Source organism: Trichoderma atroviride, chromosome 6 (assembly GCF_020647795.1).
Source record: "Trichoderma atroviride chromosome 6, complete sequence".
NCBI lineage: Eukaryota > Fungi > Ascomycota > Sordariomycetes > Hypocreales > Hypocreaceae > Trichoderma > Trichoderma atroviride.
In genome coordinates, this window is record NC_089405.1 from 3,170,916 (window position 1) to 3,194,158 (window position 23,243).

Genomic DNA, 23,243 nt, shown 5'->3' on the forward strand with positions numbered 1-23,243 from the left:
CGCGAATTCGTAGCTGCGGGCGCAACTTTACTCGTGGAGCGACTACTGAACGGCGATATTATCAAGGCACTATGGGGCGATTCTAATAGAGAGGGTTATATAGAAGATTTAATCACCGAGGCAACAATCTACCAAATGCTAGGCGACCACCCGCGACCGGTGAAGCTTCGAAATCGGGATCATGTACAAAATACAATGATAATGGAGTATATGTCAAATAGCGCACTGCATCAGTACATGTACCTCGAAAACCATTATGAAGATATTTCACAACCACTGCAGCTCAAATGGGCTCAACAGGCAGCTGAAGAGCTACAAATTATGTCCATTAAGTATTCTAACAACTTCTAACTTGTGAGATAGAAAACACTGCTACCGACGATTTAACAACTCAACGTAGTCTAAGATCAAACCGGGGTCAGTCTCCCTAAAACTCTGCGCTCGTTTGCTCACTCCTACCTGAAGACTTTTTTGCCTTTGACTCCCGAGCAACATGTCGTGTGACAAGTCCAGCGGTTACAAAAGCCAGTACACTTATCAACTCTGGAATCAGACCTAGGACGACACGGATTGCGAGAGAGCCGGTCTGAGGGTTCAGATTCTTGTCTTTTGTGACCAGCGCGATGAGGGAGTAGATGACTCTAATGCCACTGAAGATATCTGATACAAGGACAGCCCAGAGAAGCTATTGCTCGATGAGTAAAATGAAGTATCTGAATATACGTTCTTGGAGAAGACTTACTCTGGTTCCTGCAGCAGTAATAGATCTTGGCATTGGAGATTTGGCAGGACGAGCCAGTATCCATACTGATACAACGGCAATAATGGCCCAAGCGAGAGTCAAAAGCGACATGCCAGTTCTCACAGAAGAAGCATTTTTGGAAGCTTTGGGAGCGTCTGTAGGTTTGCCATCACTAGACTGCAAGCTCGACGCACCAGAAGCTACAATTACAAGTCCGGTGGTGACAAGGATGTGGAATAATATGATGACGATCCATTTTAGTTTCCTAGACATTGGATTGCAGTAATAATTCCTCCTATTAATATCTATTAGTACGCATGATTGGATAACTACATTGAGGGAATGGAACAGTACGCTTCATGGAGAATGCCAGATGCAGCAAGGAGAAGAGGAGATAAGCCAACGCTTGAGATAATGCCTGCTGATGTATTGCCAGACAGATCCATAGCGCTTCCAATGACACGCAGCGAGCAGAAGGCGAAAAGATAGAGCCATCCAAGCAACCCAGCGTGACCATGTTTGAACAGGATGTATAGAGTTGGGATGCTAAGAGTAGCATAGATGATCAGCTCGGCGGTCGATATCGCGGTCATAGTGCTTCCGAGAGTCTCAGGCACTTGGTAAAGGTATATCGACTTCGATTTCAATTGATATTGGACAATGGCTCGAAAATTGTCTGTCGGCTTCTGTCGTACACCGCGTGAAGGGATGCGAAGTTTGCTTCTGCCAGAAAGACAACCGCGGCGAACGCAATGGAGAACGAGTTCAAAAAACTGATGAAGAGAATGGCAGAGAGCTGGCTGGAAAGATTTGATTAGAGAGAAAAGCGAAGAGTAGAAAGTTATTATAGGTGACTCTGATGCTTTATATGTACAAGCGATGATCTATTTCTGGCTTGGAGAGAGTGTTAGCAGAGCAAGGCGGATATGCCATCCATCTAGCGTCTATGCCCCTAAGCGCCTCATCTGTTTTGAGGCCTCCAGCCGCCGTTTAATTGATGTTATCTCCATCCTTGACGCAGTCTCATTCGGTAGGAAAAAGGCCTTCTCAACAGCTTGACTCCTGGAAAGAGATGGCGGGCCTGCGACGAACCGACCAGAGGCGCAGGATTCAGAAAAGTGGAACCTAAACGATACCGAGGAGCGATACCGAGAAACGAGCAAGGGTCAGAAATGGCGGTAGGATTTAGAGCGGCGCGACAAAGATGGCGTTTTCATGGGGATCGTGAAGAAATGAGACAGTCTTGGTTTCCTAATTGATCCATTGTCTTGTGCAACGTGGTCCGTGTTCGACAGTCCGGTTCTGAAGGCAGCCAGAAGCTAGCCAAGTTGATGACAACAACAGACATTAAACATTGGATTCTTGTCTTCCTACATTCCCAGCCGAAATAATCATGACGGAATAGGTTGTCCAAAACTTCACTTCTCACTGCCACGCACAGCGGATCGTTGACCACGCTCGCGAAGTACCTGTAGCGGCCACGCCATCATGCCCTGCCACTCGCTGCTGAGGCTGTCGTTGATGGCTTCAATTTCCTTTTCTGGATAATTGCTCATCCACCATATCCCGTCCAGGTGACTTAGCAAAGCGAAGTAGTGGCCGAGGATAACCAGGGCACGTGGGCTTAGCATCTCAATCAAGGTGATGAAACGATCATGCAAGATGAAGGGGAAAATTGTAACTCTTCGAGCAACTTTCAGAGGAATTTCTCCTGCTTCCATTGCTGCCGCGACCGATCCAATGTACGCAACCGCTGTTACATATGCCTTATTATCGATGTCATTCTCAGGCTTGCCAGCAATTACAGACAGCAAGTGAGCGAACCGGGCACGATTAGCTTCTGTATAGATGACCTCTGGATCGATGAAAGCGGCAGCGCCTCTGGCCATGATACCGAAAGTTGTGTCAGAGTCTTTACCGATCATGCGTAGTCCGACCGCAGCGACATTTCTGGCCCCCCTGCACATCCGAAGCCATTCTGTCGGTGACTTATATGGTATATTGGGGTCGATGGGTTGAATCCATCGCTCTCTGAGACTGGCGAAAGCATCAAATATGAGAATAACGGAAGTGAAGCTGGCCCCATTGGCAGTGCGATGGTCCATAGAGCCAAGTGCCTGTCGGTGGTCCCGTAGAGCAGCCTGAAAATATCTTGCTCTGTGTGCAAATAGCTCGTCCTTTCCAATGTCGACCTGAGAGTTGTTGCATACCATGTAGAAGAGAGTGATGGAGAAAATGGCGGTGAGTAAAGGTTCATAGTCAAGAGCAATCTTGGGGACATCGTGAGCCCAGATTCTTAGATTTTGTGCATCGTAGCTGCCCGGGAGCGTCTGACAGACCTCGGTGGTCCACATGTGAAGCAACCGGAGTTCTAAATAGCGGCGATCACGGCTTTCTGCCGACATTAGAGGCACCGACTCCTCGGAGTGTGAGTCATGGGTAGCGGCTTGGCCCGCTGCCATTCCTGCCCGATGCAATGCTGGATCGGTGGCGCTATTGTCATCTGGCTTCGAGGTCTTCCAGCAGTCTGTTCTGTCGTACAGACAGCTTACTTGATGGCGGGCGCAGGAATTCTGGGTCTCATTGTTAGACCTTCACATGTGCAGAAGGGATGGACGTGAACGGAGGCATGTACGAACACACTTTGGTTTGGCTTCATCGCACTGGAATCATACAAGGACTCGGCGTCAGTTATTGTGAGGCGGCCGTTGAGAAGCAAGCTGAAGATGCAGGAGGCTACAGGTACGTTACCTTGACGCGGCGAGCTCTGCAGCGAGCACAACCAGTCTTTGACTTGGTGTGATAAAGCCGAGGCATGACGATGGAATATTTGCCGCGAGACTCTCATCAATTTCTCATAATGGAAAATTACAGATGGTGTTTATGGTTTCTACAACTTTATAAAGAGATGGTAACGAGGAGACGTTTGAAGAGTTGGCTGCGTATTAGAAGCCAGCGCCTGAAATCACGTGGACTGAGTGAACGAAGGCCCCGAAATTGTTTGGACGGTGCTACGAATTAGCAGCAACTGTGACAAGCCATTAAAGGTTCGCCGATAGTCATCTCAATCTATCCTTTACATACCTAGATATTATCCATCTTGCATATATGTATGCTACGTGAGTATATGTACTAGCTATATGTACTGGAGCCTGGGCATTCCGTCGGCGCTCTTACAACCAATACATTCTAGCCAACGGAGACTTATCATTTAAAGATGGTGAATTAAAGATGGGGAAAGAGCGGCACTTGAAAGAGTGCACTAGCCTAAGCTTCTCAATTTCGTTGAAAAAAATGCAACTAATTTCACAACTACCAACTTTTTTAATATCAATAAATAATGACCTGAGGAAGATGCGGCTCGGGCTCAGCGTATAGATCCCTCAAACATGGCCAACAAATTCGCTCATCTCCTACAATGACTGCGCTATACCCTTTTCCTTGCTGAACCAAGATGGACGCCGCTGCCAGACGCGCTGCCCAGTTTTTTTTCGCGCGGAAAATCCCAATACAGGGTGGCGGATCAAGCAGCTCTTCCCAGGAGTCTATAGAGACTTTATCCCCATAGTTCTCGGCCGCTGCCGCTGCCGAACAACCATGTTGGCTGCAACGGAACTTCTCAATGACATCGGGGCAGCTCTTTTCCATGTCGATAACATCAATATCCGCTACCCAATTGCCATTATCTTGCACCGACACAACTGACTCGAGAAGGAAAATTTCTTGATCAATTTCTCCAGTATTTTGCCAGTCCAATGGCATCTTCCAAGTGGTGAATGACAAATGCAATGACGTTCCACCAAAGCTGTCTGTACTCTTGCCGTCAAAAGGTCGGTGCTCCACGAGTGTGGGATCTTGGCCAACTGCACGGATACAAGGTGCAAGGGGGGAGACCATGAGCACCATTCCTGAATGGCCGATGTTACCAACCAAATGGCGAATTTGAGTTCCTTTGGTGTGGGAACTGGGATCAGAGAGAATAACGCCTGCTACAAAAATTGAGTCTTCTGAACACAGCGCGATAACTTCGTTGAGTTGATCAGGATCTATGTCAAAGCATCCAGATTCGAACATTGCAATACAGGAAAATGAAGCCGCGCGAGTCATGGCGGCCAAATATTCCGTAACGGGCGTTTTGGCGACATCTCTTGCGGTGCCAATGCCAAAGGGGTTGTTTAAAAGAGCTTGCATGGGCGGAGGTAACCATTTTGCTTTCAGCAGATTCTGTTCCACGAGCCGCAATGAAACTGTTGCCATTGGGAAATCCCGATACAAGAGGCTAACGACCTCTAGTATACGTAACGACATGAGCCATGACGTTGACTCGTCGCAAGCGCTGCTCAATAGGTGAAAGCAGCCAGTAATATCGTCTTGAAACTTGCTCTCGCCAGTAACATCTTGGTTAAGAGTCGAATCGGAATCTTGATAAAATTTCTCTTGTGCTGGCTCATCCATCGGAGCTTTTCGTTTAACCCCAGCATGAGAGTTGACATTTTTAACAACCAAGTCATCAGTCTACTTTATTATTTAGTCCAGGTCTTTGAATCAAGTTTATTTTTTTCCAGGTACTCACAAAGACAGATCCCTTCAGGTATTGGATGATGTGGTGTGGTTTAGGCTTTTGTTTAAGCCATGCAAGTCCTTGTTCTAGTGGGGCTTTGGATAGTGCGGCAAGTTTCATGAGATGAACAAAGTAGGCAGACCCGAAACTGCTATATTTGCTCGATACCACCCACAGTTGAAAGTTGGACGGCTGTGCATGCCGTATAGATGGGATGCACGTAAACTCAATAGGCGATAGTGCGCCGAAAATTCGAGGCGGTCTATCCCAACGATATGCTTGCTGCTCTCGTCTTTTGATTGCATATAGCATCTCATTCTTATCATAGATGACATAGCAAACATCTCCCATCTGCTCAATTTCTTGGCGTCTTTTCTCCAACATTGTAGTAGGAATGCTTTTCTCCTCGTCATTGTGAGGATGAAGCCATCGAACATGTCTCTTTTGCATAGCATGTGAAGGACTAATAGTAGTCCGGAGCCCAAGGTGCGCCTCGATCGGAACAATTGTAGCCCATTCACTGTACCTGTCTCCCCGGTTTAGATGCCCCGTGTATGATATGATTGCTTCATTAGCCTCGAGATTTAGTTGAGACGCGATACCACGCAGATATTCGAGGCCGCGATCGACATCGGTGGCGCTAGTAAAAGCCGACATGACATATGGGTTGCATAGCCCAAAGAACGGACAACGCATGGCTCTATCATCAGGCCCGAGAAGTTTTATGGCTCGCCTCCAACCGTATTTAATTAATCGTCCGGCCTCTTTGCGATTATTATTGTTTATAGTGGAGGCAGCATCGCAAAGCCGAATCAGCCACGATAGCTCTGTCCGTTGAGCTTCGTCACCGTGGATTAGTATCTTTTGCAGTTGCTGAAACCAAGCGATGGCGTTCTCAAAGTTGGAATACGATACTTCCCATTGCCGGAATATGACTCCAAGTGTGAGAAGCCATAGCTGATGGATATTCACCCGGGTTTGGTTGTCATTGCTCCTAACCAAAATAGGATCTCCATAGTATCGCAAATGCGACAGGGCGAGAGACCATTTGGTGACATTGTCCGAAGGGCCTTTGTATTCAAGACCTACGCTGAGTATACCAACGTTGGGAAAGAGCCTGTCATGGAATGGTATCTTCTTCGCTTCTTGCTGGAAAACTAGGAGGTCTGGATAAATATGCCAGGAATGTATTGCTAGTAGAATAGCGCGATCAGATACCTCTTGAGGTAGGTTGTTCAGAAGTCTCTCTACAACTTCCATAGATCGAATCCATGCCGTTGTAACTTTCTCAAAGGTTGATCCAGTGGTCGAATATGGTATTCTTATATTGTCCATGATTAATTTGAGTTGGATATGCTGCAACCCCATTGCAGTATTCGCTCGTCTCTGCCATGAGCGAACGCTTGCGTCCCAATTAGCCAATTCGGCTCTGCTAATATCTTGCTTTGCAGCGGCTAAAGAGTGGGGATGCACTATCTTATTGCTTTCTGTTTGAGCCCAAATATTTCTCTTTCTTTGTTCAATGAGCTCAGCCCAGATAGAAGTCGCCGTTTTCGCATCCCAAGCATTGGAGAGCATGCATGCCAACAGGAGAATACAGATTGATGCCGGTCCCGAGGTAGCAGCAGCCCATATTGAGGTGCAATCAGCACCTATAAAGGCACGGAATGGGCCATCATCCTCGGTGCCCTCTGGATTGATGCCAGGACGAGATAGAATCTCACATACACGGGTACCGTATGCCTGTAGAAGCTTTGGTGTGTCTGGAAGAATCTGGTGAAATAAAAAGCCCAATTTACAGGCTGTGGCGTGAATAGCACCGTTTTCGGCCTCGTGTTTTCTTTTGGTTGTCAACGCCGAGCCAACAGCGAGGTATTCCGGGGATGGATGACAACGAAAAACGGAAAAATCAACGTTCAGATTGACAAGCGCGACTGTATTTTCATTTGCCACCGATACCAACGAATTTGCAATCTTTCCAAGAGAGGCCATGATGCAAGAGGTGAACTCAGAAGCCTTGGTGGCAGATATATGGAAAGCAATGTCCTGACCTTTCACAAAATTTGTCAGATTTGGTATATATATATATATATATGCACACAAAAAAGTAGTAGATGCCAATACATACAAGTCACATTCTACAGATAACACGACATAGCGAATAGCAGTCTATATTTCCACACCGCTGCAATCTACCCCGCGTTCGATACATGCATCTTAGGTAGCAAGATTTCAGCCCAATGCTTCTTCTTGGTTATACCTACGGATGAGGCGAAGCCCTAAGAGTGCCTAGCGAGGCAATGCTCGCCATGTTCCGAATTGCTATTGGACATATGCACCCTAAGCAGCCCATATGCATTAGGGCTGTTGTATTGGTTGCCGGTCTGAGAGGATAGGCGTTTTTCTGCCTGGCGAGCCTTGAATTTGCAAATCTTGTATCAACGGCATGGTTTTATCAGTAATGGTACAGTTGGATGAGACCGCAGCACTGCCAACTCAACAACTGTTCGGCTCCTTCTCACCGCCGCCTCGACACTGCAATACGTGGCTCTTGCCGTGCACTGTGGCCGCTGTGGCATTGGCCCACGGGCCCTCTATGGTGGCGCCGCTGAGATGATATACAAACTTTACGACTACTTTTTGTGCACTTCAGTATAAGTTTGCGACCGCCGTGATAGGAAGGGTATGGAAAAAGAAGTGCCGACCCTGGGAACTCAATCATCAGAGGTGCGGAGCCTAATATCATCTTGGTGCGGTCTTGTCTTTTGCAGTCACCAGAATTTATAGCCAACTGATGAGAAATCATTGTAGTGGTTGCTCCTCAATGCTCCTCCCTTTGCATGGCCGACTTTTGTGAAATAGATAGCTCTCTGAGTTAATGGCGAGATGTATGCTGTGGCTCTCGCAGCGTATCTTTACCGGCACATTAGCATCACACGACGTCGAATTGTAAAACCTAGGCCGATATATGGACGTGTAGGTGGTGAATACATACTGAACCCTGCGTGAATAAGACTTCACTGATCTGTTGTCGTGACCATGATGATTATGGCCGTATTCTTCGCGAAGAGTTTAACTTTGCCAAAATCTGTGCTAGTTGTTAGTCGAAAACTTGCTCTCTCCATCTACAAAGCAACGAATGTTTGAGTACCTAGTTTGCTATATCAATTGTGTTGGTTCGTGTTGGGAAAATCGGCGTATGGTACTGCAGTATGCTATGTGGATTGATGCTTCAGTACATCGAACTGGGCTTCATAGGTAGTCTTGGTATGCACAATCACCTCTGAACTACTGATGCAACAATGTTAAGAAGATGTATTTCTTTTGACTGGATTAGCAGAGCTTAGAAACGTTAACCTTTGCAATTTTATCCATCATTAGCGATGAATTAGACAAGTGAAAATAGTTCGAGTCACCTTGTATTAGAAGCCCCCGACAAAGCGGTATGCAGATGTGTTTGGGTCTCTTTGTATATGGGCATCCTGAAAATCTAAACACATGTTATACAGGTGGTACAATATCCATCTGACTCTATGGATTACGCGGTAGATGCCCTAATATCGACATGTAGACCAGTACTGTTCACACGCAAGAGGAAAACACGGGGGGATCCTAAAAAGAAAAATGGAAAGAAAAGGAATAGATAGGAATGGAGAGGAACGTAAAGGAAAGGAAAAACAGCCTCGAAAGCAAATAAAGTCAATTTTTGTGTGCATCCCTTTCAGGTATGCAACGTCTGCAGATGTGCATTCACTGCAGCATCAAACGAAGTGTCGTTGTCTGGTAGGTGGTAGGTACCTAATGATTGGTGCGCCACGAAGCAAAAGCGGAAATTATATCTTAAATCTTCCCCTGTGGCGCCGGATATTCCCATAGCAATTGTGTTTCTTGAGTTCCTCACTGTTTACTACCCAACATTCATGCTCTCCCATCACGTACGCCCTTACTGTAACCAGGATTTCTCCCAGTACAACTCGGACATACGCACATCGGTCCACTTGTGTAAACTCATCATGTGCCAGCTGTATTAAGCCTAGTACTAGAAGCAGAATTGGGTAGATGTTAATAGTATATATAGCCTTCAGCCACTTGGAAAGCCACAAATATCACCTTGGCGACGGGAGAACAAACGGATACACTTTGACTTCGATATAAATGCACACATTACACTATTCGGCGATACCCAAAGGAATGTCTTGATGAAGCTTTATGAATTTATAATTGGCTTTGTGAAGCAAATTTTATTTGTTACAAATATGAAAGCACCATATACCAAGCAAACGGCGTCTCAGCAACCTTTTGCGAAGTTGCTTGAACAAATATTCTTAGTATCCTCCATCATACTTTTTCTTCCCAAGTGAAATCACGTTTTTCAAAATTTAAACTGCATCATACTGTACACGAATGGTGAGTATACGTAATCAGCATCGAGTGGATGCAGGACTTGGGATGAAGTTTGGTCGTGGCCCACCAACTCAGTTCAAACTCACTTTCCAACGCCACGACTCCATATAGTGATGCGAGAACCCTTTGTTTTCTTATATATTGCGCTCTTCTCTCCTGAATCCGGCCTCTTCTTTTCTTCCATACGTCAGCATCTTCCGCAAGTCTTTCGATCGCAGCTGCAAGCCTTCACCTTGCACCACATCCAAAGACTCTGACAACCATCCATCAGCGACGCCATCGACAACCATCGTCGACCAAGACTTTCCTCCCCACGTCTTGCACCCGTCCAGATGCCGTCCCGTGTTGTCCTCCACGGAAGAATTGAGAAGAAGGGAAACATGAGTTCCCCCGCCAACCGCCGTCCAGCCCTGCTGGACTTGCCCATCGATCTCCTCCGTGAGATCTTCGACCAGTTGTCCCCCGCGGACAACATCGTCTTCGCCACGACCTGCCGAGCAGTCCGGAACTGTGCAGGTCGCGGCCAATTCCCCGCCGACGCCGAGGAGAACCAAGAGCAGCGGTTCGAGGTCCTCGCCAGCATGTGTCGCGACATGCCCGACCGCTGGGTCTGCGAGGAGTGCATGCGCCTCCATCGCATCGACACCGCCGACACGCCCGCCGACAGCAGCCCGACGTGCCCCCTGGCAGACGCCTACGGGCGATTCAACCAGCCATTGCAGCTGGCCCCCGCCGACGAGTACGAGCTGGGCAGGCGCCACGTCCAGCTGGCGCTCAAGTACACGCGCCTGGGCGACTCGCTGCGGCCCAGCCATCGCCAGTACCTGCAGCGTCTCACCGCGGCCCGCCAGTTCTCGCTCTCCTACGCCTGGGAGAAAAAGGCTGCCATCACCGCCAAGGTCGCGCCGCGGATCGTCGACGGCCGGTTCCTGCTGCGGACCATCTGCGAGTACCGCCTGCCCTCGCGGCCCGTCACCAGGGACCTCATCGCCAGCGAGTCCGTCTGCCGCCACCAGCAGTTCTTCCCCCTGGAGGACGGCGCCTGGACCAGCAGCTCCCTCCACCAGGACCTGCGCCAGTTCCCCCGCGCGGTGGGCGAGTCGTTTGCGTCGCCGGGAAAGGAGGTGCGCGGCCACTGCCCGCACTGCTTCACGGACTTTTCCGTGACGACGACGGCGAGGAGCGTCCGGATCTCGGTCTGGATGGACTTGGGCACCGAGAGCTCGCCCCTCGACCCCGTCTGGCGCTCATTTGTACACATTGCCGAATTCCCTCCCGTCGAGGAGGTCGAGTACATTGAGCCTGGTCGAGTCCGCGAGCTGTACAGCAGCGGCGAGGAGGGGGAGGAGTAAAGGCGGAAGAACTGTGAGGGATATGCCTGGAAAGAGATTGTGTTCTGGTAAGTTGCTTCCTTTCTATACCTTCTGTTGTCTCATAAACTAACAAGTGAGAAGATTAGAAAAGGACTTGAAAGAAATGTTTGCTCTTCCGACTATAGGAAGCATTCAAGGTACTGTTCAAGAAACCTTTGGGTCGATGCCTACAGTTTCGAGACACGACACGACATCATGATTTTGGTTGGAGTCATTGTACGATACATGAGTGAGACGGATAGAATTGCAATCAAGATGGTTCTCTACAGTTTTAAAACGTGAGAAGACATTGGCAGTCATTATACCACATGACTAGGACAGTTGGGAATAAAATAAAAGCTGGTTGTAACCCAGATATATTCTCCTCGCCTCAAATGAATCCAAGAACATCGCGCTTCCTATGTGCCAACACAATCCATTCGTAAATCTCCGAAAAGTCGCTAATATCACTGGCATCCTCTTCTCCCTCAGGCTTGTACTTCTTGAGGTTATCAATCGCCCAAACCATCTCCTTTGTGAGCGGCGGCGGAGTTCTCCCCTGTCCAGTCAAAGTTCCCAAGCCAGACCATTTGAAGAATCCCTGCAGCCATTCGTGAGTTTCGCCATTCTCCCATGTAATGTCGTGAAATTTGCGGTGTTCCCGGGCCCTTTCTTTTTCTCTTTCGTCTTCCCAGGCTTGCTGTTCGGCTAATGGCGGAAGCGGGAATGGGTTGCGATTGGCAAATATGCGAGCGAGGGCAATGGCTTGATATTCGAAGCTTCGAAATGTTAAAACGCGGGGCAGGCCCACGATGCCCAGATTCGGAAAGTCTTGAAAGAAGGTGTGCCAGTAGCTCTTCACCAGCTTTCCTTTTTTGTCGTCCCACAGCGGTTGACCATTCTTCTTGGCATCCCAGAAGGGATATGATGGCTTGTATCCGGTACAGTATATCACTGTGTCAATGTCATCCAAGTAAGTGCCGTCTTCGAAGAGAATTCTGCCAGATGGTAGATACTCTGATACAACAGGCCTCCACTCAATCCCCTTGGATGGCGAATCTCCCTCCCACCACGCTTTTGATCTCCTCGACTGGTAAACGGGAAGCTGAGCAGTCGAGACTAACTCTCGACTTACATCCGTTCCCGAAGCAGAGTTGCCAATCACAAGCACCCTCTGTGACTTGTACGACTTGGCCGATCTATACGTCTTGGAGTGAACTACACGGCCAGGAAACTTTTCAATGTATTCGTTTAGACCCTTGACATTGGGAATCTAAGATGGTCAGCATCCAGCCAAACAAGTTGTCAGCGAGCCACTTACTGTCGGCACAGAGTAGTGGCCGTTTGCCAGAACCACAGCATCGAATGTTTCTTCCCACCAGAGATCGGCGTTTTGAAGAGCATCGTATTTTCTGAGAGTCAATTTCCACTGATTGGATCCATTATTTGAAGCGTGTTCGACCTTGGAGACGTCTTCAACTGTAGTGTTGAGCTCCAAGAACGTATCCGTCTTGTGTAATGCAAAGTAGTTTTCTATGTATTGGCGAGGAATATGATGTGGAGCAAACGGTCCGTATGCAAAGCGGCAATCTGAAAACGACATGGCAATTTCAGGCACGTTCGTTCTAGCAATCTCTCTTTTAGCACACAGCGACTCCATGTTATTCGACGCTCGCACACTTACGTCAAGACATCATAGATGGGCGTCTGGGAGAATCGCTCCTGTTTATTCGGTGGTAAAACGGCAGGGAGGCTTTTTGGAATTTCCAAAGGGGGGGTCCAGCTCAGATGGCGTTGCTCCTGGCCGCCCAAGCAGGCTGGGCTGAACTGCCGCATCGTAGATCCTAAAGCCGTGTAAGACTTCCAGTATGTTGCGACGCAGGGGAAATGATTCTCACCATGTCCCTCCTGCGCTCTCCCTTCTCTCAAAAACTCGAATTACGTCAAACACTTCTTCAGCTTTCAAAGCTGCCGCCGTTATCGCTCCTGAATGTGAGCATTAGTAATTGTCGTCAGCTTAGATAATTGGCTCCGTTCTAGCTACCTGCAGCTCCAGCCCCAATGACGGCAACGGATTTGATTTGATTGCCTCCTCCCATTGTAACCGAGTTTCATCAATTTGAAAATAGTTTATATATCTCAGAGAACGAATTGATATGAGGGGGGATTCGAAATGGGCAGCTATGAGCATCATTGATATCTTATGAGACCATGTAGCTATCACGTGCGGTTGGATGTCGTGATTGACTTGGGTGATGGCACGATGCTAGCTTTATATGTCAGCTTTCTTCCATCAGCAAATAGGTGCATAAAACGCGTTATCTCAGACCATCTTGAGAGGCCAGAGAGGTTGCAATGGGACAATCACGACTTTGCACAAAACAAGCTGTTCGCCCAAACCAGCGACACACTCTGACTTTAAGTTACATGCAAGGGGGAATGGCTGATGAATTTAAACAGCACGTCGGCGTGTTTCTCCGAAATGCAGATGTAGCTTCATCTTAGTGTATTTTAGGATACCCCATCTCCAAATGATAAGCAAATGAATCGCTAGCACAAACAGCTATTTGTATTCATCGATATCTCGGTGAGAAGTTTATTTCGTTACTACTGTGCGGTAAAATGTGCAAGCCTGAGCATTTACCAAATCTGGCAGCAACAACTACCGGTTTAGATTGTCGGAACTAAGCGTCCCCACAACTCTCCGCTATTCAGTAAATCGTACGGCATACTAACACCATTCGCGACATCTATCTTCAAGTTTCCAATACTATCCATCTTTTATAGAAACTACATTCTTGTTTCCAGCTACTAAGATATACATAGATCAAGCAGAGACATTAAGTGCTGCAAATCGCTAACACCGCTGACTCGCACGCCTCATCAGATTCATATTGTATGAGCAACTTTCTAAAAAGTGCTCATTTTTATCACCATGGTACATCATGTTACCACACGACTCCTTGCATTGCCAGCTTCTTATTATTTAATAAAACAGTTTTCTTTATATCTTTTGTGAAATTCCACAGCCTTATATATTCATCTCTCTATTTTAACATAAATTTCCCTCTCAATACTGGAGTAAAGCTTCGCTCCCGGTTAGTCGCGTCATGTCTGAACCAGTGTCCCCACAGCTCCAATCGCGATCGATCTCAGATAGCGGCACGAAGACTCATTTGAATGCCAATATGAATGCAGAATTATGACCATGTAGAAAACTTATCTCTGAGCCGTTCGTTGCTTAAGAGAAAATAAAATGAAATGGTCAACGATGAACTTGATGCTTGATAGGAGGGATTATACTGGTAATCCTGGTCACTTGCTTACTCACGACCGCCACCACATTCCTGTGGTCTGAGCACCAAGGATCTCATATTGTCGGCGCCCTGAACCTTAAATAATGCCAAGATCATCCATCGCCGACGCGTTACCCCTATATCTCACCCAATATTCTCACTCTCATCTTGTGGCTGTCCATCTATTAAACATGATCTTATTGTAAAGACGCGCTAGTTCCCCATATATACCGCGTTCATCATCATATTGTCACGATGAAAGCGTCTGCCTGTCTTGCGGGCTTTATTCCGGCGCTGGTCGCCCAAGCCGCTCGCATCGTCCAATCCAACGACGATGGCTGGGCTGAGCTGTATCTTCGCTCCTTTAATGATGCGCTGAATGAGGCTGGTCATGATGTTGTTTTATCCGCGCCTGCAGATAACCAGTCTGGAACGGGTACGTGCTTTTCCTCTTGCTACGCGTTGTCTTCGCGGCATCTTCACAGCATCTGTAATTACGTGGATATGTATCTGTACATACTTCATACATCATATACATTTTATCTCAATATCAGCCAATCAATGAAAATTAACTAATCACTTAACTCAGGCTCCAGTGATTCACCTCCAATACCCCGAACAGTACCCTGCGAATACGACTCGTGTACCGGCAACGGCAACGCCACTGGCCACAATGATACACGGCCTGATCTCAACTGGGTCAATTCCTTTCCCGTAACTGCCATGAAATATGGCATAAACACTTTCGGTCCTCAACTGTGGAATGGCTCTGCCCCCGACTTTGCCGTCGCGGGGCCCAACGTCGGCACAAACGTCTTTGTCCAACTACCGTAATGTCTCCCAATTTCTCTCTCGCACACCGAGGCATATGAGCTAACACTGCGATAAACAAACAGATTCAGCGGTACAGTAGCTGCTGCTGCATATGCCGCCCATGACGCCGGCATCCCTTCAATCGCCTTTTCCGCCGCTTCAACCGGCCGCCTCGCATTTGACACTGATCCAGTGCCTCTCCGCAGCAGCCTCTATGCCCAGCTTGCTGCACAACTCACTGACCATATCATCTCTTCTGGAGCTCCGTATCTTCCCCCGGACGTCTTTCTCAATGTCAACTTCCCTAAAGTTGATGGCAGTTGCACCGACCTCTCTGACTTCAAATGGGTGCTTACCCGGATCAACCCTGGTTACTTTTCTCCCCCAGATGTCAGCTTCTGTGGTGGTGAGCGGTTGCCTACCGAGCTATCCGTTATCACTCATGGTGGATGCCTCATCTCTGTTAGCGTCGCTAATGCTAAAGACAAAACTACTGCGTCGACAGATAGTCAGGCTGTTGTGCTTGAAAAGTTGCGAAGCATGCTTACCTGCCTCCCAATCTCAATAAAATTAATAGAGACCTCAGATCAGCTGATACTTCAAAATTATAAACAACGATTATAGGAGATGTCTTAGCTAGGTGATTGTTTTAATTTGTACATATTTAAAAATATCTAAAAATACAGAGTTGCGGAAGAAACGCTTGCTCAATCTGTATTGTCCACGTTTGCACTGTTAACACATCTCAACTAGGAATTTAACAATATCCAACCTGCTGTTCTCAACAGCTTTTGAAACCGGCGTTTTACCATAACGATCCTTGCTCTCAGTATTAGCACCTTTCCCAGCCAGGAATTTCACAACTTCGAAATGACCCTTTTCAACAGCCAATGATAACGGCGTCTTATGAGAAATATCAGGACGTTCAAAATTAGCGCCTTTTCCAGCTAAAAATATAACTACAGCCAAGTGGCCATATTCCGCAGCCAGTGAAAGTGGCGTTTTAAAATTTAGGTCCAATCTATGAATATTGGCACCTTTTTCAACCAGAAATTCAACAATAGCTAAGTAGCCATACTGAGCCGCACGTGAAAGAGGTGTCGACCAAAACCGACCGGAGTATTCGATACTGGAACCTTTCTCAACTAGAAACTTGACAATAGCCAAGTGGCCATGCTCAACAGCCACTAAAAGTGGGCTTTTGCCAGAAATATCCTCCTTTTCAGTACTGGCACCTTTCTTAGCCAGGAATTCAACAGTAGTTCCGCTAAAAGTATCTGATTTGATATCAGCACCTTTCTCAGCCAGCAATTCAACAATAGCCAAGTGGCCTTGCTTGACAGCCTGTAACAGCGGCGTTCCGTTAGGACTAGCTGATTTTTCGATATCAGCACCTTTTTCAAGTAGGCGTTCAACAATAGCCAAGTGGCCACACTCAGCAGCCCAAAACAGCGGCGTTCTGCCCCTGTGATCGGCGTGCCCAATGTAGGCACCTTTCTCGATTAAGAATTCAACAATAGCCAAGTAACCGTTTTCAGCAGCCCATGAAAGCGGCGTTCGGTCATAATATCCTTCTTCAATAGAAGCACCACGACCAAACAGCCATGTGACAATGTTTTGGTGTCCTTTAACAACAGCTCTGGTAAGGGGTGTCTGGTCATGATTATCCTTTATATGGACGTCGGCGCCTTTATCAAGCAGCAACTTCGCAATAGCCTCATGCCCATTATCGACGGCCAAAAAGAGTGGCGTTCGGTCATCTTTATCCCGGTTATCTATGTCCGTTTCGGCTAGTAATACGACCTCAGCTGCAGTACTGAATCCGTATATAGATGCAACTCGCAAGAGTTCACATCTGAAATTCATTGCGGCAGCGTCTTGTGTATTGTTATTGCTTAAAGGGCCCTGACGTAACTCAGAACTAGCCCATCTCTCCAGCAGAGAAGCACTATGATCCACTTTGGTCGACTGCTCAATAAACTGAGAAACGGCTTTTTGAACGTTCGCATCTCGTTCACAAATGGCAATATGAGACTTGGTGTAGCTAAGGGCATATGATGCTAGCGGTCTTCTATTGAGATATTGGCAATAATCCTTGTATTGCAGTATATCCCAAGATTTAAATTCCGGTAATTCTTTCGCTAGACATGTATTTGCAGCGCAAACCGAGAGATATCGCATGCAACTGATAGCCATGTGAATATGTCCATATGTCTCGGATACCGAGAACTTTGAGTTTGCGACAGGCCCGTCAGGACTGAGGAAGAATTCGCGAACAGTTTGATGCATAATCTGAACAAATCTTTTGCCTGGAATTGGTTAGTTGAATTCAGTTTGATCTGTTTGATAATTTGCCAATCATACCATTATGCTCCCTAAGTTCTAAAAAATTACCACCGCCTGAAAGGATGATCCGATCAGACGTCGGAATATGCTTTTCAAAAAGAGCATCGGATGGGATGAGTTTAGAATCGGAGTCAGCGGTGTTTAGAATACCAAGAGCATGAAGGAGTTCATCAACTGTGAGCGGGCGTCTTGCAAAAAGAATAAATTCAAACATCCTTGCTCCATACAAGAGAGAAGCGTTGTTGTGTTCCATTTTCTCCAGCATGAGTTTGTAGAGATCTTCGAGTTCAGTAGGAAGCTGTTTAAGTAATCGGAATATTTCTTCTTCCGAAAGACCCTCTTCATGAGCCTTTATTAACTGCTCACTAATTAGCTTTACCCATAGAAACACACCCTGAGCATTTTCGAGGATATGAGTAGTTGCTTGGGTGAGAAGTTCCGTTGAATTGAGGCCATGTAATTGCGACTGTGCATAGTTATAAATATCGGATCTTGTCTCAGCATCTAGCTTGATGAAACTATGAAATTGATCTCTGCGAGATTCAAGCTGTGCAACTGGGCGGCTGGCTATAAATATCTTCACAACAGAGTGTTTCATTTTAGAACATAGGTCGAAGAGTAAGCCAAGAATCTCGCGCCTATCATTTGGTTCTGATTCATCTATCGCGTCAATGATCAAGTAATATCGTTTGTTGGTCCGATAATCTTGTAACGATTTGAGCATTTCCTTTAGCGAATCATAGTCCCACGTGGAAGGGAGTTTTTCAAGCTGTTGCGTCCGATATTCGGTTTGAAATTGATGATAAAAGAAGCCCTCGTCTTGGTGCAGAATCTCGTACAAAATCGATAAAAGCATATTGTAGTGACTTCTTTGAGGTTCGCCGTCTCTGGAACTATAGAAGAACCTTGCCACAATGCCTTGTTGAGCAGCTGAATCTTTATGTTGCAGATTCCGGTTAAAATATTTCATGAGGGTACTTTTGCCACTGCCAGGCTTTCCTTGGATGTAGAAGAGTTTAGAGGTATTTGAAGCAGACCAGGTCTTATACTCATTATGTTTCCAAATCCATTCAAAAGATCTCTCGCATTCATTGGAGATCTTATCATATCGGGCGTTGTCAAATTGAAGACTTCGTAAGCAATCTGGGTTCAAAGTTGTTAGTTTTCAATTGGCAATTTCTGTATAGATCATAGGCATTTGAACCACCTTTCCTTTCTTTATCATACTCGATATTCAGAAAGTCTTGAAATAGACTTAAATTCTTAAATCTTGCCGAGCTTGTGATTAGTATTTTGATTTTTGATTTTCGTTGAAGATGTTTTATAAGCGAATGAACAAAGTCGTCCATAGATTCAACTAAGTCCAGTCTTTGAACAATGTCGTCCATAGGTTCAATTAAGTCCAGTCCTTCAATCACTACCAACAGACGCCTTTGCTCTGCAAAATCGACTGCTGTCTTCAACGGACTCAAGAGATCTTTGGTTGTTGCGCCTTTTAAGATTTTTTCCATGTATTTTAAGAAGATTTCATTGTTAAATGTCGCCTCCTTCCAGTCCACACTACTCTCAACCTTATGGTTTTCTAGTAGCTTTTTGAAGAAGCTTCGAATGACATGAGTCTTCTGTGAGTTTGGCGAGCAACACACTAGTTTTCGAAGCAATATGTAAGGAAGTGCATTGATAGTCGGCGTGTGCTCCATGTCTGAACGAGAAATGGATAAAATAGAATAATTGGCTGCCTTTTCTTGATCCACAATGTATGACGAGAGCTGATTGAGGTTGTTTTGGGACGGATGGCCCGTGAGGCAAAGAAGGCGAGGGCCTTCATTTAGACTCCATTGCTTAAAGTCTATATTTCTCAGGACCCAATGAAACTCGGGACTATCGTTGTTTTTGGGTATTTCGTGATATTCAGGCAGTGTCGGCCTATATTCTGATATTGGTAGCAATTTCAACAATTCCTCCCCATTTGATTCGGATAAAGTAGTCTGAAGCATTCTCTATTCAAAAGCCAATATTAGCACATCATATTACGCGTTCTGAGTTTCCTGATTGAAGATTATCATACGTAAATGGCTTCCTCATTGAGAAAAGTCTTTATAGGAAATTCGGAAGTTGGCGTAGCTAATAACACTTCTTTGGCGCAAGCGGCCGCCGTTACTGCAGCATACGGCTGCCACCGTTTGTTTTTGTGCGAGTCAGCATAGTCGCAAATTCCCCGGATAACGAGACAAGGGAAGACATCCATAAGCCCCGCAGCCTCCATCTCGAAACAGATGATATTCTTCTCGTCACGAAGCTGATCTCGAGTTACTCCATGTCGCATGACTTGGTTCGCCGAACCAATAAGACCGTAATGAATAATTGGATTTGTATTTTCGCGAGGTTTCCGAAGTACCAAGGCTTCTATATCGCAAGAGAGGCAGGTTGGTTTTCCACTTGGGTGTTCGTAGTCCGCTCGAAATAGCTGATCATGCTCCAAGCCAGGATGGGAAAATTCTCTTTGCATCTTTCTGTTCAACTCAAGCATACGAACAATATACTGGGGAACGCGGCTTTCTTCTATTCGATGGCGCGCTCGCAAAGCGGAAACGCTACTGCGCAATACTATAGACGTCTTGTTTAAAACGCCTGTGTGAACAAATTTGCCTTCGCTCATGGTTTTTCCAAAATCGTATTGTAAAACGCCACCTATTATTACAATGAGCACAGAGAAATTATATAGGGAAAAAAAAATTGCTCACCAAAATTTGCTGATGGCCAGCTGACAACTACATCTCCAAGCCGAATATCCTTGCGCGGATCATCGCTGGGAACACTTGGAGCCCCGCCTCCAATGCCTACCATCAAGCAAAAGTGGATGTTTGGAAAGCTACGCAGCATGTTGGTCGCGGTATTAGCTGCAGCGTTTGTACCCGTTGTCCCCGCTGGAAGACATGTAAGAACAATGTTATGCTGGCCGATTCGGCCTAGAACGTAAGTGTTTGTGTCTCCTTGGACCTGAGAAAGTTTCGGGAGCTCATAATCCAGTATTGCCACTGATGCTGCCAACTCCACGTCTAAAGCGCAGATCCATCCCACAGTATAGCTGTTGTGTGCGAGGCGTTCTGGAGTAAGGTCATCCATGGTCTCCGCAATACGCTTGGTATCAATGTTAGTGGTACTGTTGCTGAGAGAAAATTGAGTCAGTACAAGGTCAAATTTGGCATGCTCGATCGCTCTAGGCTCTCTAGACGCACTGTAGTGATGGAAAATGTAACTGGTGCACGGCGCGTAGTGAGCTGGCCCGTTACTGCTTGCTTGTCCAGTTCGACTGCAGCTTCGAATTTTGCAATGGTAACGTGTGCGAACTTGACCAGGAAGAATATTAGAGTTGATAGACTAGCATGACAAGAGTTTAATGAATTGGAGTACGGGCGCGCTGCTTTGATTACTGGGAGCCTAATATGCGTGCAAAATTGATTTAGGCGCCCATGTGCATTGGGCCATCCAATAGATAGGTATGATTTCTCCTCAGAGACCTGCAGTCGTGATTGGGCATTCCCAAACGAGCCGCATAATTACAGCTATCGGTAGCAGTGCATTTGCAACTCAGCCTTGGCCGACATATCCTAGAACGTCTCACAGCTCAAATCTTCAGTCAGTAATAGATCCGACCTTGCTTTTTATTTTTCTGCTAGAACTTATTTAGGACCAGTTTTTCCAGTAGGAATGCTAAACAGAACAACTCTCGGTCCCTTCAACCCAGCCTCACCAGGCGCCCAGTCATTCATGCCTTTGTCCACTCTGTAGAATCCTCTACGCTCAAGCTGAATAATGTCATCCGCCTTCAATTCACCAACGCCAGCATCGCAAACGGCATCCTCCATGCTCGCAGTGTTGGGGTTCAAGAAATCCTCAAAGTTGTCCTCTTCCTCAAGCTTATCCTTGGTCAGGAGGTAGTCAAACTCCCACAGCTCGGCAGGAACCAGCTTGAAGCCCTCAGCAGAGAGCCAAGTAATCTTCTTATCGGTAGTCTTGAAATCTCCCTTCAAGTTGAGGTCAAGCTTCAGGCTTGTAACCGGCTCAGCCGAAGATGAGAGATCTCTGACAAAGGCGTTGCCCCAGCCCATAAGGGTGATTTCCTCGTCCGCCTTGAAGCTCTTGGCATCGGCCTGGTCGATGTAGAGAGTAGGCGAGAAAATGACCTTCTTCAGGCCGACGCTTGCGTTCTTGGGGTGCTTTGGTCGCTCCTCCACAGTAACGGCAGAAGGCGCCTCAGATCCGGCAACCGTAACCTTGACCAAGTCCTTGCTCAGGAGAGCTGTGAATCGAGGCACGATAGGGTCGATCACCTTCTTGTTGTTGGCCCAGAAAGTAGTCCAGTCCATGTTGACAACGTTTCGGCTGGGTCCTTGCTTGATGATAAAGTCTCGCAGAGCCTCAATGGTCATTCCACGTCTTCGGATACCTCGAATAGTGGGCATACGGGGATCATCCCAGCCCCAAACCTTTCCAGCATCAACCAGCTTGGCCAGCTTACGCTTGGACAAGAAAGTCTTGACAAAGTTAATTCGGGAGAAATCCCACATGTGGACCTGACGCAGCTGAAGGGTGTCGATGAACCACTGGTACTGGGGGTTTCGGTCCGTGTATTCGGTAGATCTCAAAGCGTGAGTGACTCCCTCGTGGCTGTCGACCACGGGGCAGGCAAAGTCGTACATGGGGTACATCTTCCATTTTGTGCCGGTACGGTGGTGAGGTGTGTCCACGTTGCATCGGTAGATGACAGGATCGCGCATGGCCTTGTTGGGGTTGTCGTAAGATAACTTGGCGCGAATGCAGTGTGCTACACCCTCCGGTGTGCCATTCTTCATTTCTTCGAAAATTCGGAGAGTCTCCTCGACGGTTCTCTCACGGCGCTTTGAGGGGATACCGTCCATTCTCTGGGCGCGCATTGTCTCCTGATCAGTGTCATCGGCGTACGCCTTGCCCATGGTGATCAGCTTCTTGCACATATCGTAGAGATAGTCGAAGTAGTCGGAGGTGTAGGTCAAGCTGTCGGGCTTGATGCCCATGAGAGCCAAGTCAAGGACGATGGCATCCTGGAACTCCTCCTTCTCCTTGTCGGGGTTCGTGTCGTCCAATCGCAGGCGCATCTGGCCCTTGTAGGCAGTATGGCCAAAGTAGTCGCTGAGAAGGGCAGCCTTGGCGTGTCCGATGTGAAGGTAGCCACTAGAAAAAGCGAGTTAGAAGAGCTGTGAGGACAAGAAAGAAGGGCTTGTATATCATACGAAGGCTCGGGGAGGAATCGAGTAATGACGCCCTTGTCAGTGTCTTGAAGAGCGAGGTTGTAGTTGGCGCCGCCCTTGTTAGCCTTGGCCGCAGCTTCGGCCTTGGTGGCCTCCTGGATCTCAGGGTGAGACTGCTCGATGAAAGTGAACCATCGAGTCAGGTTGGGAAGTCCATTTCGTCGAATGGCACCAATGGCAACCTTGTTAGCCCTCAGAGTCTGCCAGATCTTGGTCTCGAGCTCTCCCAGAGCGTAGCCCTCAAGGTAGGATCGGAGAGTCAGGTGCTTGTCTAGATCCCGCATGAAAGGCTCAATGGTGCGGAAATCGCCGGACAGCTTGCCGGAAACGGCCTCGAGCTCGTCGTGCTTCATCTTTTCGGCTTATTTGAATGTCAAAGTCAACAAAAGATGAAGTGCAAGAAGCAGAGAAGCTTCTCGTGACTCGAGTAACGATTTT

The 23,243-nt window shown here is 47.1% G+C and overlaps 7 protein-coding genes across 7 annotated transcripts; 2 read left to right on the forward strand and 5 right to left on the reverse strand.

The window, feature by feature from the left end:
* Positions 1-372: 372 nt before the first annotated feature.
* Positions 373-1,335, reverse strand: TrAtP1_011671 (uncharacterized protein; the record flags this gene model as incomplete). The annotated part of the gene is made up of 4 exons (XM_066115212.1): positions 373-401; positions 460-685; positions 743-1,037; positions 1,097-1,335. 4 exons carry the CDS (start codon positions 1,333-1,335, stop codon positions 373-375), a joined length of 789 nt encoding a protein of 262 aa, XP_065971310.1.
* An 825-nt stretch (positions 1,336-2,160) lies between these two features.
* TrAtP1_011672 (uncharacterized protein) lies at positions 2,161-3,559 on the reverse strand (the record flags this gene model as incomplete). Its single annotated transcript, XM_066115213.1, has 3 exons — positions 2,161-3,315; positions 3,382-3,405; positions 3,494-3,559. 3 exons carry the CDS (start codon positions 3,557-3,559, stop codon positions 2,161-2,163), a joined length of 1,245 nt encoding a protein of 414 aa, XP_065971311.1.
* Positions 3,560-9,730: 6,171 nt separating this feature from the next.
* TrAtP1_011673 (uncharacterized protein) lies at positions 9,731-11,059 on the forward strand (the record flags this gene model as incomplete). The annotated part of the gene is made up of 1 exon (XM_014083395.2): positions 9,731-11,059. Exon 1 carries the CDS (start codon positions 10,040-10,042, stop codon positions 11,057-11,059), a length of 1,020 nt encoding a protein of 339 aa, XP_013938870.2. The 5' UTR covers positions 9,731-10,039.
* Positions 11,060-11,294: 235 nt separating this feature from the next.
* On the reverse strand, positions 11,295-13,264 carry TrAtP1_011674 (uncharacterized protein). Its single transcript, XM_066115214.1, has 4 exons — positions 13,104-13,264; positions 12,744-13,045; positions 12,381-12,684; positions 11,295-12,332 (listed from the first exon to the last, which is right to left on the reverse strand). Exons 2-4 carry the CDS (start codon positions 12,893-12,895, stop codon positions 11,451-11,453), a joined length of 1,338 nt encoding a protein of 445 aa, XP_065971312.1. The 5' UTR covers positions 12,896-13,045; positions 13,104-13,264; the 3' UTR covers positions 11,295-11,450.
* Positions 13,265-14,465: 1,201 nt separating this feature from the next.
* TrAtP1_011675 (uncharacterized protein) lies at positions 14,466-15,874 on the forward strand. The gene is made up of 3 exons (XM_014083281.2): positions 14,466-14,791; positions 14,945-15,185; positions 15,252-15,874. Exons 1-3 carry the CDS (start codon positions 14,611-14,613, stop codon positions 15,790-15,792), a joined length of 963 nt encoding a protein of 320 aa, XP_013938756.1. The 5' UTR covers positions 14,466-14,610; the 3' UTR covers positions 15,793-15,874.
* A 5-nt stretch (positions 15,875-15,879) lies between these two features.
* TrAtP1_011676 (uncharacterized protein) lies at positions 15,880-21,185 on the reverse strand. The gene is made up of 6 exons (XM_066115215.1): positions 20,754-21,185; positions 20,259-20,683; positions 19,583-20,205; positions 18,722-19,514; positions 17,533-18,657; positions 15,880-17,477 (listed from the first exon to the last, which is right to left on the reverse strand). Exons 2-6 carry the CDS (start codon positions 20,638-20,640, stop codon positions 15,904-15,906), a joined length of 4,497 nt encoding a protein of 1,498 aa, XP_065971313.1. The 5' UTR covers positions 20,641-20,683; positions 20,754-21,185; the 3' UTR covers positions 15,880-15,903.
* Positions 21,163-23,240, reverse strand: TrAtP1_011677 (uncharacterized protein). Its single transcript, XM_014084771.2, has 2 exons — positions 22,788-23,240; positions 21,163-22,728 (listed from the first exon to the last, which is right to left on the reverse strand). The coding sequence occupies exons 1-2, from the start codon at positions 23,156-23,158 to the stop codon at positions 21,198-21,200; spliced, it is 1,902 nt and encodes a 633-aa protein (XP_013940246.2). The 5' UTR covers positions 23,159-23,240; the 3' UTR covers positions 21,163-21,197.
* Between the last annotated feature and the right edge of the window lie 3 nt (positions 23,241-23,243).

Excerpts from the sequence above, each read along its gene's own strand:
- TrAtP1_011677 (XM_014084771.2), bottom strand. The coding sequence starts at position 23,158 with ATGAAGCACGACGAGCTCGAGGCCGTTTCCGGCAAGCTGTCCGGCGAT. Across the intron at positions 22,729-22,787 it reads CGATTCCTCCCCGAGCCTTC|TGGCTACCTTCACATCGGAC; the intron begins GTATGATATACA and ends CGCTTTTTCTAG.
- TrAtP1_011675 (XM_014083281.2), top strand. The coding sequence starts at position 14,611 with ATGAAAGCGTCTGCCTGTCTTGCGGGCTTTATTCCGGCGCTGGTCGCC. Across the intron at positions 14,792-14,944 it reads AGATAACCAGTCTGGAACGG|GCTCCAGTGATTCACCTCCA; the intron begins GTACGTGCTTTT and ends CACTTAACTCAG. Across the intron at positions 15,186-15,251 it reads AACGTCTTTGTCCAACTACC|ATTCAGCGGTACAGTAGCTG; the intron begins GTAATGTCTCCC and ends ATAAACAAACAG.
- TrAtP1_011676 (XM_066115215.1), bottom strand. The coding sequence starts at position 20,640 with ATGGATGACCTTACTCCAGAACGCCTCGCACACAACAGCTATACTGTG. Across the intron at positions 20,206-20,258 it reads CTGGCCATCAGCAAATTTTG|GTGGCGTTTTACAATACGAT; the intron begins GTGAGCAATTTT and ends TTGTAATAATAG. Across the intron at positions 19,515-19,582 it reads TCAATGAGGAAGCCATTTAC|AGAATGCTTCAGACTACTTT; the intron begins GTATGATAATCT and ends GCTTTTGAATAG.
- TrAtP1_011674 (XM_066115214.1), bottom strand. The coding sequence starts at position 12,895 with ATGCGGCAGTTCAGCCCAGCCTGCTTGGGCGGCCAGGAGCAACGCCAT. Across the intron at positions 12,685-12,743 it reads CCCATCTATGATGTCTTGAC|AACGAACGTGCCTGAAATTG; the intron begins GTAAGTGTGCGA and ends AGAGATTGCTAG. Across the intron at positions 12,333-12,380 it reads GCCACTACTCTGTGCCGACA|ATTCCCAATGTCAAGGGTCT; the intron begins GTAAGTGGCTCG and ends TGACCATCTTAG.